Below are 15,187 nucleotides of genomic sequence, written 5' to 3' on the forward strand. Positions count from 1 at the left end.
ATGACTTGGGCTGGAAGGTTCTCGTTTCAAGTGGCTGCTCGAATGTATTGCTCCTTCCACCCCCTCTGTCTAGTGACCAGAAAGAGGCGTCCAATGCCCCTGCACCCTGCTCCTTCCAGACGGCTTCCTCTTTCCCTCTTGACTCCTTCTTCCAGTCAATGGAGTGGCGTCAGGTGAGTCTCCTGCATCCAGTGCGCTTTGTCCAGTTTCAAACCACTTCAGAACTCCAGCTGCCTGCTGATCCCCATTTCCCCCGACTCGGCAGGAAGAGAGGGGACGGCAGGTTTCTCTTGCCCTCAGCTAGGTGACAAGGGAGGGCCCCCACTCCCGTCACAGCCTGACACTGAGCTGAGGCAGGTGGCTTGAGACTGTGAGGCATCAACACCAGTGATTCCAACAAAACACATGCTTCAGGAGATCAAAAGTCAGGGCCCACTGTGGCAGAGACCACTTTGAGCCAGTTAGCCAGCAAGGAAGGACACCAAGTCTCTACAAGTAGGGCTAAGTGTGGTGCATCCTTCCTGCTTGCTGGGCCCAAGGGGAGTGCTATCTCGGGAACAGAAACAGAGGCACTGATGCCAAGTGCTCGTGGGGGAAGTAGCTCCGATCCCAAGAAAAACAGCAGACAAAGCCCCTGGGTGTCCTGGTTCTGCTTACAGAGTTGGACAGCCCACGGGGTGGAGGCCTGTTTCCTTGCCAGCCACTGGGAGAGCCAGGGAATACTTTCACGGTCTTATTTTAGGATGGGTAATGTTGTAAACAGCCTCCATGCCCAGTCCACAGACAGCCTGTCTAGACCCTGATGTGAAGCAGAAGGTCACCTGGGAGACAGATGTCCCCGACAGACTGCGGGCATGTGACGAGGGCTGCAGCCCAGCCAGCACGGCCGCGGAGGGGGCGCTGACCTAGGGCGCGGGGGGGCTCACGAGGCGCGAGGCCAGCAGGCAGCAGAGCTCGCCGAGCCCCGGGAGAAATGCCTCCCTCCTGAGTGCAGAGCCCATGTGGCCTGGGGATAGGTTTGCAGAGGAAGAGGACGTGTGGTGCATGATGCCTGAGGACAAGGCAGAGGAGAGCGGCTCCCGCGGGAAAGGCCAAGAAGGTTCTGAATACGCTTGCTGCAAAGCAGGAACAGCGAGGGCCCAGGGGCACCTAGTGTAGCGGCTAAAATCAGAGGTGCCAGATCCTGGGGTCAAGTCTTGCCCAGCTCCACCACGTACACTGGGGGCCCCGCAGCCCCCGACCCACCCTGGGCCATCTCAGCTCCCCACCCACCGGGGCCCCCCAGCCCCCCACCCACCCTGGGCCATCTCAGCGCCCCATCTACAGTGGGCCCCCCAGCCCCCCACCCACCCTGGGCCATCTCAGCTCCCCATCCACAGTGGGCCATCTCAGCTTCCCATCCACAGTGGGCCCCCCAGCCCCTGATCCACCCTGGGCCATCTCAGCTCCCCATCCACAGTGGGCCCCCCAGCCCCCCACCCACCCTGGGCCATCTCAGCTCCCCATCCACAGTGGGGCCCCCAGCCCCCCACCCACCCTGGGCCATCTCAGCTCCCCATCCACAGTGGGCCCCACAGCCCCCCACACACCCTGGGCCATCTCAGCTCCCCATCCACAATGGGCCCCCCAGCCCCCGACCCACCCTGGGCCATCTCAGCTCCCCATCCACAGTGGGCCATCTCAGCTCCCCATCCACAGTGGGCCCCCCAGCCCCTGATCCACCCTGGGCCATCTCAGCTCCCCATCCACAGTGGGCCCCACAGCCCCCCACCCACCCTGGGCCATCTCAGCTCCCCATCCACAGTGGGCCCCCCAGCCCCCCACCCCCTCTGGGCCATCTCAGCACCCCATCCACAGTGGGGCCCCCAGCCCCCGACCCACCCTGGGCCATCTCAGCTCCCCATCCACAGTGGGGCCCCCAGCCCCCCACCCACCCTGGGCCATCTCAGCTCCCCATCCACAGTGGGCCCCCCAGCCCCCCACCCACCCTGGGCCATCTCAGCTCCCCATCCACAGTGGGCCCCACAGCCCCCCACCCACCCTGGGCCATCTCAGCTCCCCATCCACAATGGGCCCCCCAGCCCCCCACCCACCCTGGGCCATCTCAGCTCCCCATCCACAGTGGGCCATCTCAGCTCCCCATCCACAGTGGGCCCCCCAGCCCCTGATCCACCCTGGGCCATCTCAGCTCCCCATCCACAGTGGGCCCCACAGCCCCCCACCCACCCTGGGCCATCTCAGCTCCCCATCCACAGTGGGCCCCCCAGCCCCCCACCCACTCTGGGCCATCTCAGCACCCCATCCACAGTGGGGCCCCCAGCCCCCCACCCACTCTGGGCCATCTCAGCTCCCCATCCACAGTGGGGCTCCCCGCCCCCCACCCACTCTGGGCCATCTCAGCTCCCCATCCACAGTGGGCCCCCCAGCCCCCGACCCACCCTGGGCCATCTCAGCTCCCCATCCACAGTGGGGCCCCCAGCCCCCGACCCACCCTGGGCCATCTCAGCTCCCCATCCACAGTGGGGCCCCCAGCCCCCGACCCACCCTGGGCCATCTCAGCTCCCCATCCACAGTGGGCCCCCCAGCCCCCCACCCACTCTGGGCCATCTCAGCTCCCCATCCACAGTGGGGCCCCCAGCCCCCCACCCACTCTGGGCCATCTCAGCTCCCCATCCACAGTGGGCCCCCCCGCCCCCGACCCACCCTGGGCCATCTCAGCTCCCCATCCACAGTGGGGCCCCCAGCCCCCGACCCACCCTGGGCCATCTCAGCTCCCCATCCACAGTGGGGCCCCCAGCCCCCCACCCACTCTGGGCCATCTCAGCTCCCCATCCACAGTGGGCCCCCCAGCCCCCGACCCACCCTGGGCCATCTCAGCTCCCCATCCACAGTGGGGCCCCCAGCCCCCGACCCACCCTGGGCCATCTCAGCTCCCCATCCACAGTGGGGCCCCCAGCCCCCGACCCACCCTGGGCCATCTCAGCTCCCCATCCACAGTGGGGCCCCCAGCCCCCGACCCACCCTGGGCCATCTCAGCTCCCCATCCACAGTGGGGCCCCCAGCCCCCGACCCACCCTGGGCCATCTCAGCTCCCCATCCACAGTGGGGCCCCCAGCCCCCCACCCACTCTGGGCCATCTCAGCTCCCCATCCACAGTGGGCCCCCCAGCCCCCCACCCACCCTGGGCCATCTCAGCTCCCCATCCACAGTGGGCCCCACAGCCCCCCACACACCCTGGGCCATCTCAGCTCCCCATCCACAGTGGGCCCCACAGCCCCCCACACACCCTGGGCCATCTCAGCTCCCCATCCACAGTGGGCCCCCCAGTGCCCCCACGCACACTGGGGCCCTCCACCTGCCCCACCCCACTGCCCCCAGCACCTCCACCCACTCTGGGCCATCTCAGCTCCCCCACCCACACTGGGGTCCCCCCACCCCCACCCTCACAGCTTGGCCTCAGTTTCCCAGATGCAGTACACAGCTGCCATTTCCACCTAATTCTTAGGTTTGTTCTGAGGAGTAAAAGTATTTATTGTAGATAAATATATAAACCACTGGGAACAGTACTTGTAGAGACTTTCCTCAGTGAACGCTGGGTGCTGCCGTCATCTTTGCTGTTACCGTTATCATTGTTGTTGTTATTATTATTATTATACCCACAGTAGAGTATCACAGGGCTTCCCAGGTGGCTCAGCGGTAAATCAGCCGCCTGCCAATGCAGGGGGCACAAGACATCTAGGTTCGATCCCTGGGTCAGGAAGAACCCCTAGAGGAGGAAATGGCGACCTGCTCCAGTACTCTTGACTGGCAAATCCCATGGGCAGGGTGCCTGGTGGGCTGCAGTCCACGGACTCACACAGAGGTGGACATGACCGAGCACACACACTGCATACCCCATGGGAGAGCGTCGCTGGTCTCCCTCCCAAGCCTGCCGGCCACACTGGCCCAGGCCCTGCCAACCGGGAGGGCGGGGCTGCCGGCCCAGCCCTCTGACAAGGTGGTGACCGGTGATCTGACCCTGACTTACTGAGGCTCAGCCTGCGTCCTCCCTTGGGGTGATGTCTATAAAATAGGCACCTCCCAGTCTCACTTTACGGCAGAAATTGCTGGTCTAAAAGGTGGCTGTCACCTTCTGGGTCAAGTAGAAATCCCCCGGCCCTGAGCAGATCCTACTCAAAGTCAGGAATGTTACAGACTCTTCAACTACCCTCTGGCCCAGGTACCTGGAAGAGCCCAGGTTTAACGCCTCATTTATCCAGATGAAGACGACAGTGGTGATGTTTTTTTCAGAGAATGAAATTCATCTTTCCGCACCAAATGATTAGTATTCTTTTTATCATTTTTACGGGACTCTTTGTGTTACATGTAAACATCTAAAATGTCCTAAATGTTGTTTCTAAAAACCTCCCAGACCTAAGCAGCATCTTGGCTGACAGATTAAAAAGGCTTGCAGGCGACAAGTGTGGGAGCACCAGGAGAAAAATGGGGAGTGAAGATCCCATAGTGTCCCTCCCTCCCTCCCTAAGTCACGGGCCAGCTTGTGCGGCCTCTTTCCACCCACGAGCGGCCTGGTGCTCCAACCAAGGCTGGGCTCACCTGCTTCGCAGCAGCCGGGCCAGGAGGTAAGGAGCCGGGTGTGAGCGCAGGGGGGCTCCCGGGGCCGCAGAGCTCGGGGAAGGGGTTGGGGATGGCTGGCAGCGATGAGGTCCTCAAGTGGGGGTCTTCCTCCTGCAGGCGCCTGCGGGGAGAGATGACGCCCATCAGAAGCTGCCGCGCTTGGGACCCTGCAGCCCACATTGGGGGATTTGCCCAGAAACCCGGGGGGGGGACGACTCAGAAGGGTGTCTGGACACCTGGACCCACACCACACCCCGCATAGCTCGCCACCATCCGCGGGTGGGAGTCATGGCGAGCGGATGACAAGACGTGGCATCCATATGCAGTGGGGTGTCACACAGCCGCCACGGGAAGGGGCTTCTGACACAGGCGGCCCGTGGGGACACCCTGCTGAGCAAGCCCGGTGCAAAAGACTGACCCTGCAGGCCCGCACTGCAATGAACCACCTGAAACGAGCACACTCAGAAAGGGAGTGGAGGGTGGCGGCTGGGGACAGGGGGACGGGGGGTCAGTCTCTAATGGGGACAGGGTTTCAGGTTTGCAAGATGAAAAATTTCAGCAGATAGATGGACTAGATGAAAACCCTTCCTATGATCACGGGGCCACATGCCAGGGAGCTTAGCTCACTGTTAACAGACCCCACCCCTCTGTAGCAGCTTCACAGTGGCGGGCCATCCACAGAGCAAGAGTGCGGGGCTGGGTGGGGGGCGGTGGTGAGTGGCCAAGGTCATCTTCAGGACCTCCCAGCCCCCAGTTTCCGAACCAGTGACTCACGAGCGAATGTCTGACTTTGTTTTGAATAACTGCACAAGAGGCTGGCTTTCTGACATCCTAGTTGTTCACAAAGCTTCTCTCTTGAGGAGGTTGTTGAAGCATTTTTAAAAGTTTTGCTTTTTAGGGTGGTGAAATGACTCCATACAATACTCTAAAACTGGACCCATTTCATCATACATTTGTCCACAAAGCATAGACTCCACATCACCACGAGCTGGCCTTGGTGGAAGCAGGGGCTCTGGGTGATGGACGGCGCTGATGGTTACTGGTACAGCAAAGGAACTGCATGGTGTGGATGCATGCTGGGGAGTTGAGTGTATGCTGGGAGGGAAGACGGGGAATATATGGGAAGTCTCTGCATCTGCCTCTCAACCCTTGCCAGGAATCCAAAACTACTCTTAAAAATAAAATCTTTATTAGGAAAATAATGCTAATTGAAAGAGGTCAAACACAGAAGGCCACGTATTTTACTATTCTATTTGTAAAAAATATCCAGGACAGATCAGTCCACAGCATGGAAGGCAGATGGTGGTTGCCAAGGGCTGTGGTGGTGGTGGGGGGGGGGGGCGGCGGGGAGGCATGAGCCGGGCTCAGTGGGCTGGAGGGTCTTGGGAGGGAGATTCTCAGGAATTAGACTGGGGTGGGGGTGCTGCAGTCTTGGGGGTGCCCTGCCTACCACCGAACATGTGCTCGGTGGTGATTCAGTCTATGCAACAGGCATTTTACCTTAATAAATTATTTTTTTTAAAGTCCCGTGTTTCCTTTACAGTAGTTCACAAGCATCACTCAAAGCAAAAAACTAAGTGGCATTAGACTTAGCTGAGAAGAATTCCACTCAAGAGGCCTGTGGCCACGGGGTCCACCCCTCTATGATTAGCTGTATCAGTGGAGCTGGGATGCAGGGGGCGAGGTCGGGACGGGAGGAAGGGTGGGGCTGCGCCTGTCCACCCGACTGGTGAGAACACGCCCCCGGCCCTGCCCCTCACTGCAGTCCCACCTCCTCCTCCAGCCGTCACCCCTGCACTGGCTCCAGCTTCTGCTCAGCACCTGTCTCCTCTGCGCCCTCTCAGCAGTGTGACAGTCCCGTCACCCCCACCTCACACCGCGCCCCCGACTTCTGCCCTCCCCAGGCAGAGACAGAGCTGAGGCGCCCCTGACGTTGTGTCGCCCGCCCCTCCAAATCCAGGAGCTGGCGGGCTTCTCCTCAGGCCCTCACCTGGCTCTGCGGCCAGGGTCCCCACTCACCAGGCACGGGCCTCAGCTTCCTCACCTGGGAATGAGAAGCCACCACACGGCCCCCTTGGTGAGGCTGCAGCGAGCGTTCCATGAGCTGCTTCTACACAGGAGGGGCTCAGCCCACACGGGTGCTCGTGAACCCAGGGAGTCCTCAGCAGACCCGTTCACAAGACGAGTCTCTGGGCATCCTGTACTGGTCAACTTGTCTTTAACAAGGCACCTGACGGTTAGAAACAACAGGACCGCTATCACTGAGAAAAGGCCGGCCTGGAGCCAGCGTCCACTCTCCAGCAACGGGCATGCATCCGTCCCGTGGGACTCAGAACCTGCAGCCCCGGGGCAGAGGGCCAGGCATGGCTGGGGTCCCAGGCGAGGGTCCCGGGCAGCTAGCTGGCAGGAGAGCAGGCCTTCCTGTACCGCCGCCGCCCTCAGCCTGGGCCGGCCTCAGGCACCGTCACCACTGCTGTTCCATCGTGCTGGGCCTCCCTGAGGCCACCACACATGGGCTGCTGACACCCTCCAGACCCAGAGAAGCTCAGAGGAGAAAAGAATGTCTCCCCTGAGACTGAGCTCACCAGCTCAGAACACGAGGGTGCTGGTGGAGGGGGCAGAGCGGCCCATCCGCTGGAAGGACGGATGTGACAAAGGGCAGGAAGCCGAGAGGGGAGAAGGCGACCCCAGGCCGCCCAGGCTGCCGCGGACAGCTGCAGACAGCTCTGTATTTACTCTGTTCCCCTCCTCGAGACAGACCTGGCCGCCCTGGGCCAAAGAGTCACCTGGCTGCAGAAGACTTAGGAAGCTGGGCTGGAAAGAAGGCTCACAGAAGTTTCCGGGAGCAGAGGGAAAGCTCCCTCCCCAAAAGGAAAGGAAAGGAGACCCAGAAGGTGCTCCAGCCAACAGGTGCCTAAGACACGGTACAGAGCACACCTTCCCCTAGAGGCCCCGAGAGGCAGCAGGTGTCAGCTCTTCACCTACTCCCACCCGAAAACCCACCAGAGCCGGCAGGGGCCTGGGTGGGGTCACAGAGGGCGTCTTTGCTGGATTTCACAGAGGTCTCCGCCCGAAGGTCTTCCATCACCCCCACCTCACAGCTGCTGGCCCCGACGTTCCCCCTCCCAGGCAGAAACAGCGGAAGTGCCCCGACACTCTGCCCCCACCCCCTCCAAATCCCGGAGCTGGCACCCGGGAGCTTCCGCCTCCTCCACCACCCCTGGTCGGGATAGCACCACTCGGGGCGAGTCCTGAAACGGCTTCCGAATCCCCCCCGTGAACCAAGGCCGCTGCAGTGACCTGCCAAAACCCAGGTCCAGCCGCGCTCGCCTTTCCCACCTCTGCCCTGGGAGCGGCTCCTGCAGGCTCCGGGTCTCACCCCACCTGTTGGGATCTCTTGTAATCCACCCCTGAGGTCTGACGGATGCGCGAAGCTGCGTGTATTCAATGTGTACAACTAGAGAAGTTTAGAGAAGAACGGTCCCCACGGTCTGGCCACCACCTCCGGACGTTCACGCCCACACTCTCCGTGTGCTTATTATCATTGTCTTGAGTGTATGTGTGTAACATGGACACGTCATGCAAGGCCCGAACCCCTCGCTGCTATCTCAGGTGGCTCTGCACAGCACGTCTGCGGGCCTCGTCCACCGGCTCAGACTGCCCCTCTGGCCCTCCCATCAGCACCTCCCATCTCCACCCCAGCCTCGGCAGCCCTCTCCACTACCTGCGTCCTTGTTCCGGACGCTTTCACTTCTCGTGGAAGTGGAATCACGTGGTAACTGCCCTTCTTTGTGGGTCCTATTTACTGGGCACACGGTCCCTGTTGTCAGTGACGGAGGAGCAGATAGAGAAAACATGGAGTGCACACGTGAGGGAATATCACTCAGTCACAAAAAAGGCGGGGCCGGCCACTTGAGACACCAGGAATCATCTCTCTTGCTCAGGAAGTCTCTACCTCCATCCCACAGTTCCTACTTCCCCTTCAACATCCAGTTCAGAAGTCTGCCTCTGTTAGGGAAATTAAATGAATAGTCTTGTTTAGGCTTTGGAGACAAAGCAGAGCAGGCCTCTGACCTTGCTTCTAACCTGCCTGGACACTGCCCTGACTGTGAGTGACCGTGAGTGCCTGCCTGCTGTGAGTGCAAGACTTGCAGCACCTTAGATAAGATGGGGGAGGAATCTTGAGATTGTTGAGCCCCTGGAGGGGCCTGGCCAACCAAGCCCCAGGCTTAGCAGCATTCCAAGTTTTACAAGACAAAACAAACAGCATTGACATGAAAGCACAGCTGCAATTTGCTCCCAGATTGACTAGGATATCAGTTTGAGTCCGTCCTAGGATTACAAGTGGGACCCCAAGCTTCAATCTTTGAAGTCTCACCCAGGGAGCAGACGTGCTGCCTGGGACCCTTTCCCAATTGTGGCTCCAGAGGTGCTGTGGCACGGGACTTCCCAGCGCTGTTTGAGTCCGGATGTTGGTCAGAACCTGATTTGGTGATCTATCCTCTGCTCTCTCTTCTCTTTTAATGTCAGTGTATTGAAAGTAAGCTAGATAATTCTTTAATAAATACATAAATATTATTTATGTATATAACAAGTGGCTTATTTTGTTAACAAATCCTTTGAGCCTGAGATGAAAGTGAAACCTTTCAGGAAAACAGCCTCCTCCAAGGAGCCCTCCTCCACTCCCCAGAATCCTCTCCATCCAGGCTGAGCCTCTCCACGTCAGCCCCTGGGAAATGTGACCAGGCTCGAGGCTGCAGGCTTCTGTCCCCAGGCCCTGGGCTGGGCAGTGAGGTCTGAGAGCCCTCCAGGGGCTGCTTGGCTGTTCATTCATTTTGGGCTTTCCTGGTGACTCAGTCAGTAAAGAATCTGCCTGCAATGCAGACCTGCATGCGATTCCTGGGTGGGGAAGATCCCCTGGAGAAGGAGATGGCAACCTGTTCCAGGATTCTTACCTGGAGAATCCCATGGACAGAGGAGCCTGATGGGTTATAGTCCATGGGGTGGCAAAGAGCTGGGTACGACTAAGCAAGTAACACAGTAATGTTCTTGGATGGTGTTTTTGCACACACCACCGACCTGGCACAGAGCAGGTGCTCATAAAACTGATCTGAACTGAACTGGGTACCAGGTCCAACCCCAGTGGTCCTGCTGGACAGAGGGAAAGAAGGGGCCTGCCAAGTAGAGGCTGGCACAGTGACCCCACCACCCACCCTCTGACCCCCGAGGGGAGGCGGGGTGGCGCAGTGACCCCACCACCCACCCTCTGGTCCCCGAGGGGAGGCGGGGGCCCACCTGACGGCGAGGATGCGCACGGGCTGGGACCGCTGCACCCTCTGCCTCGGGGCCGCCTGTGGCTGCAGGACCCTGGCTCCAGGAGTCGGGCCGCGGCTGTGCTGGCCGTTGTGCAGGAGGGGCGCCGTCTCCGAGGCTGCGCACAGGCTCTCCAGGGACGCGTCCATGTCGTTCACCAGTGCCTCCAAGTCCACGTCGTCCTCTGCGCATGGAGAGTGAAAGACAAGCATCAGCAGCGGTCAGCGGCCACGGCAGGCGGCGTCCCAGCGACCGGCTTCCGAAGCTCCTGACACTTAAAAATGAGGAGCAGATGGAGGCCGGTGCCTGAGACAGCAGAGCGTTCTGGGAAGACACGGATGTGTCACATGTATCACCTGCTGATCCGCCAGAAGCAACCCTGTAATGGGAGCCCACCCACACTTCCTGTCTGTACAGAAGACCCTATCAGGGCATCTGCTCAGCTCACATGCCCCTTGGGGTTGGGGAGCTCCACGCAGCCTGGACCCTCTGCCCCAACCCCAGCTGGTGGGTCCCAGGTGCACATGGAGCCCCAATAAGGCCAATCAGGGCCGCTCCCTTCCCCAAAATTCCAGAGACAAAGCAGAGAGACGGGGACGGGGCGCACCGACCCCAACCGCAGTCTCCCCTGCGAGGCCAGCAGCAGGGCCACGCGCAAGGCAGAAGGGCCCCGAGGGTGAACAGTTGCAGGACTCGGGGTGCCCAAGAACCAGAGGAAGCCTGCCCGCACGCAAGAAGACCTGAGACCACGGAGAGAGAGGGCCATGGAGAACGCCAGAAAGAGATGCGCACGGAGGCACCCTGACAGGTGACGCTCTGCCTCAGCGAGGCTGACACTGGTCCACCATCATCCTGGGTGTTTCTGTGAAGCTGTTTTCAGATGACAGTGACATGTGACTTTGAGGGCCCTGGGTAAAGCAGACAGCCCCCCATCATGTGAGTGGAGATAAGGCCGAGGACCCCCACAGAAATGGACACAGCCTCCACGGGTGTGCATGCCAACTCCTCAGTCATCATGCGCAGACGCTCAGTCAGGTCCAACTCTGTGACCCCATGGACTGCAGCCCACTGGGCTCCTCTGTCCATGGGATTGTATAGGCGAGAATACTGGAGTGGGTTGCCATTTCCTCCTCCACGGGATCTTCCCTACTCAGGGATTGAACCTGAGTCTCTTAAGACTCCTGCATTGCAGGCAGATTCCTTACCACTAGCACCACCCAGGAAGCCCAACTCCCCACAACAAGCACCCCAAATGCAGCAAGGCACATCCTGTGCCCTCAGTTTCTGGAGACCTGTCACTTTTTAACAATGTGGCCAACACAGCTGGGGCTGCCTCTAATGCAGTAGGTCACACGTCACCCGATTCACAGTCCATCTGCTCCCAACAACCCGGGGTCACCCAGGAACAAACCAGAGCTTAGGGCCCAGGACAATCAGGCCTCTCGGCTCCCGAGGTGGCCTGCCCCGGGCCCCGGGCCCGCCCTGCCCATGTGGCTCAGGGTCAGGTCTTGGTCTCAGATCCCCATCTCCCACGCCTGCATCTCTGACTGGAGCTCACAGGGGTATCTGGCCTGCAGGTGGGCACAAGGTCAGTGAGTTATTACCCGCTCAGCGACAGAGCCTGGAGCAGGGCAAACACTCAGTCAGTGCTATTTATTTGCTCTATGTCACTTATTTGCTCTATTTATTCACTCTATAAGTGACAACAGGGCGGTGACTATTAACCTGGTTTAACAGCCAGGAGACTGGTCTGGGGCAGGTGGGGAAGAGGGTGGAGCTGGGCGGGCAAGTGACTGGCCCCAGATCACACCAGGAGGGAACCCGAAAGCAAGTTTGCAGCTGCTAAGGTGACCTCACCAGGTGTGCACCTGATGAATGAACGCACAGATCTTTTTGGAACACTGACCTCCCCTGCCTCACTGTCCCCTCCTCCATTCAGCCTCGCTGTCTCGCTGGGCAGGAGGGCACAAGGAGACAGAAACAAACAAAAGCCCTTCTAGAAGGTGTGGAAGCTGCAGGGCACAGGGTGGGGGTGGGGGTGGCACAGGCTGGAGGAGGTTGGGTTGGGGGATGGAGGGCAGGCACGGGAGGCCCAGGCAGAGGTGGGAAGACTGCAGAACAGCCTCCTCCCAAGGTTCCTTCACTCTGCAGGCAGTGGTGCCCAGAAGAGGAGTCTGGGGAGGGCCTGGGCCAGACGAGACGCTACAGGCAGCAGGTAGGGCCCCAAGGAGGACAGACAGACACACAGATGGATGGAAAGATGGGCAGGAGGCTGCTGAAAGAGCTGTGATGAGCATGCAGTCCTGCTGGAGCCAAGGACAGTGGCCCAGGCAGGGTGAATGGAGCAGCGCTGGGGGAGAAGGAGGGTGCTTGGGGGGAGCGCATTGTCAAATATTAATCCCAGAGCCAGATATTAGAGAGACAATATACTGAATCAGTAATTAATAATAACCATGAAATCATCACAAGGGAGAACGTGGGAGTCAGCAGGCAGGGCTTCTGCACAGAGCCTGGGCAGCAGGAGGCTGGTGCAGGTGGGGAAGGACCCGGACCAATCAGAAAAACCCCTGTAGGGGGTCCCTGCGTGGCCAGGGGGCTTGGGTCCTCATGGGTAAAGTGGGAGCGGCATCTGGCAACCGGACAATGGCTGCTAAACAGCCAGCGCTAACTCTGCCGCTGCTTCCAGAGCCCTTGGCTAGACATCCAACAAAGAAAAGTGCATGTTGTACTGGAGTTCTCAGGTTGGAACTTCTGTAAAGTTCTAGAATGTGTCCATCAGGGCGGCCACTCATCTCCTTCACTGACATGCACATGAACTGTAACCGCGGCTCATCTCAAACTCTATAAAACATTAAGCCCACATGCTACCCTCACCTTATTAATAACTCAGAATTTCCAGCTTAACGAACCATTTCAGAACCAATAGGATGACATGCCAAGTCCACTGGAATTACCGAATCAGCCTTTGCTGGGGGCAGTGGCCTCTGTCAAGGACGGGAGGCCCTGGCGTGGATGGGCAGCATGGAGCACAACGGGGATCTGATGGTATTTCATTACCAGCGGGGTAGCCTACTTGATTAACATGGGGAGGAAATTCACCAGAACACAGAGGCCACTGTTCTCCTGGCTTTCATCGTGCTTTAGAAATCAAACAAGAATAGTGTTCTCACTCTGACAGATGTCTGCCAAGAAAATCTCCCCTTAAGTAGACTTTCCTTCAAGTTATCATCCTTGCACGTTTCTGAAATGACTTAGCGGTTGAACAACACTGTATTTCTGAGAGCCCTGGCTGTGCCCACTGAGGGCAGTCCTCCGAGGGTCCTGTCCTTTCCTTCCTGCTCCTTCCCTCACCAGCCAGGCCCCTCCTGGGCACCCCCTCCGTGCAGTCAGGGCGCGTGCTCTCAGGAACACACAGTGATTCTGACATCAAAGTAAATATAAAGGTAAAACGGTAAACACAAAGCTAAAAGGTGTATGAGCAATGCATGCCCTTCAAGTGCTTTATCTCTCCTCCGAGGTCGGTTATTGAAAAAATTGCTTTCTACTTTAATAGAATACATTCAACTGTGGATCTATTAGAGCCAGGAGCCTTGTAGGCAATAGTCCATGGGGTCGCAAAGAGTCGGACACGACTGAGCGACTTCACTTCACTTCAATCATTTAACAACATACTTAGTAGGTTACAATTTTCATGAATAGACTCTACACTGGCATATTTCAAACTTGTCTATTTTCTACAGCCCAGATGAATGGATAAAGAACACATGGTACATAGAGTCAATGGAATATTACTCAGCCATAAAAAGGAATGGAATTGGGTCATCTGTAGTGATGTGGATGAACCCAGAGTCTGTCATACAGAGTGAAATAAGTCAGAAAGAGAAAAACAAGCATTGCTTCTTTAACACTCATACATGGAATCTAGAAAAAGGGTACTGATGGATCTATCTGCAGGGCAGGAACAGAGATGCAGACGTACAGAATGGACTTGAGGACACAGTGAGGGAGGCAGAGGGTGGGACGAGCTGGACAGTAGCTCTGACATATACTCACTAACGACCATGTATGAAATACACAGCGGGAAGGTGCTGCATCGCAAATGCAGCTTGGTCTGATGCTCTGTGATAAATCAGAGGGTGAGACGGGAGCGGGGAGGGAGGTTCAAGGAGTGGATACCTGTGAGCCTGTGGCTGATTCACTTCACTGTACAGCAGAAATGAACACGACATTGTATAAAGCAACTATAGTACCAAAAAAAAGTCTAATAAAATATCCTAATCTAGGGCAGACTTCAAAATTCCCTCCAGGGTCATTTATGAATAGCATTTTGTCTGGTTAGATAATAAACTCACTTTGGGTTGTCTGATTTTTACTTAAACTTTGTCCAACTCTATTAGAGTAATAATTAAGACTTAACAAATCTTCCAAGGAGGGGTTTTAAAGGATTGATTCTAAAGAGGACACGGCCATATGCTATGGTACTTTTAAAAAAATACGTACACTGAAATTTTTCTGGGTTGACATTCAGTCCTTTCGAACGTTTCATGACCCAGTCCGTTGTGAAGGGACGTGGCCCACGTCTCTTACACATGTTGCCACCTGCACGCACCCCCGGGGGTCAGCACTCAGTCATGTGAGGAAGCCTTTCTACAGGTCAGGCAAGTGGCAGAATCAAACACCAGGGCATCAACAAAGTAGATGCTTCTGTAAAGGACAGTTATCGCTGCTAACTTGAGGCCAAAATACCTGCTGTGAGCCAGGACCTCTGAAAGAAATCCCACAAGGGGGACAAAAAACAATTTTATAGGTGAAATTTCACTCCATGCAGATCTTTGAGGGTATATTTACTGGACAGATGCAGGTCAAACAATACGGTTTAAATCAAGTTATTAATAGTTATTTTCCTTCCTTAAATAGCCCAGTCCTTAGCTGGGCACTGACTTTTGTTCCAGATGTCTGAGTTGATCATCTGATTATAAACTCACAGATACATCTGGTCTCACTGTCATTAGCAAACGGAGGCACAATGAGGTCTAAAGTGAGTACTAATTCAGTGAAACAAATTCATGTTCGGACTAATAAATTATTCTGGGGGAATATCTTCCAGAAACCAAGCCAGGAAGAGGCCAGGACGCCGGCAGAGGGGAGGGTGAGTCATGTGAGGACCTGACTGGTATTCCTCAACCTCCTCCCGGCTCCCCCTCCAGCTTCACTGCCCCTGCTTGGTTCACAGCACCCTCTGGTGGCTTCTCTAGTT

General features: G+C 57.6%; 1 protein-coding gene across 5 annotated transcripts in view; it reads right to left on the reverse strand.

Moving 5' to 3' along the window:
- The window catches only part of GRB10 (growth factor receptor bound protein 10), a 217,469-nt gene that overhangs the window by 62,812 nt on the left and 139,470 nt on the right, over positions 1–15,187 (reverse strand). For all 5 annotated transcript variants that reach the window (XR_011489400.1, XM_070472078.1, XM_070472072.1 and 2 more), the window contains 2 exons: positions 9,913–10,114; positions 4,597–4,738 (listed from right to left, as the gene is read on the reverse strand). Coding sequence is in view for 4 of the 5 variants with exons in the window: in XM_070472072.1 (XP_070328173.1) it covers positions 4,597–4,738; positions 9,913–10,114 (344 nt within the window). In the remaining variant the exon portion in view is untranslated. The remainder of the gene's footprint in view (positions 1–4,596; positions 4,739–9,912; positions 10,115–15,187) is intronic.

The sequence above is a fragment of the Odocoileus virginianus genome, chromosome 1 (assembly GCF_023699985.2).
Source record: "Odocoileus virginianus isolate 20LAN1187 ecotype Illinois chromosome 1, Ovbor_1.2, whole genome shotgun sequence".
NCBI lineage: Eukaryota > Metazoa > Chordata > Mammalia > Artiodactyla > Cervidae > Odocoileus > Odocoileus virginianus.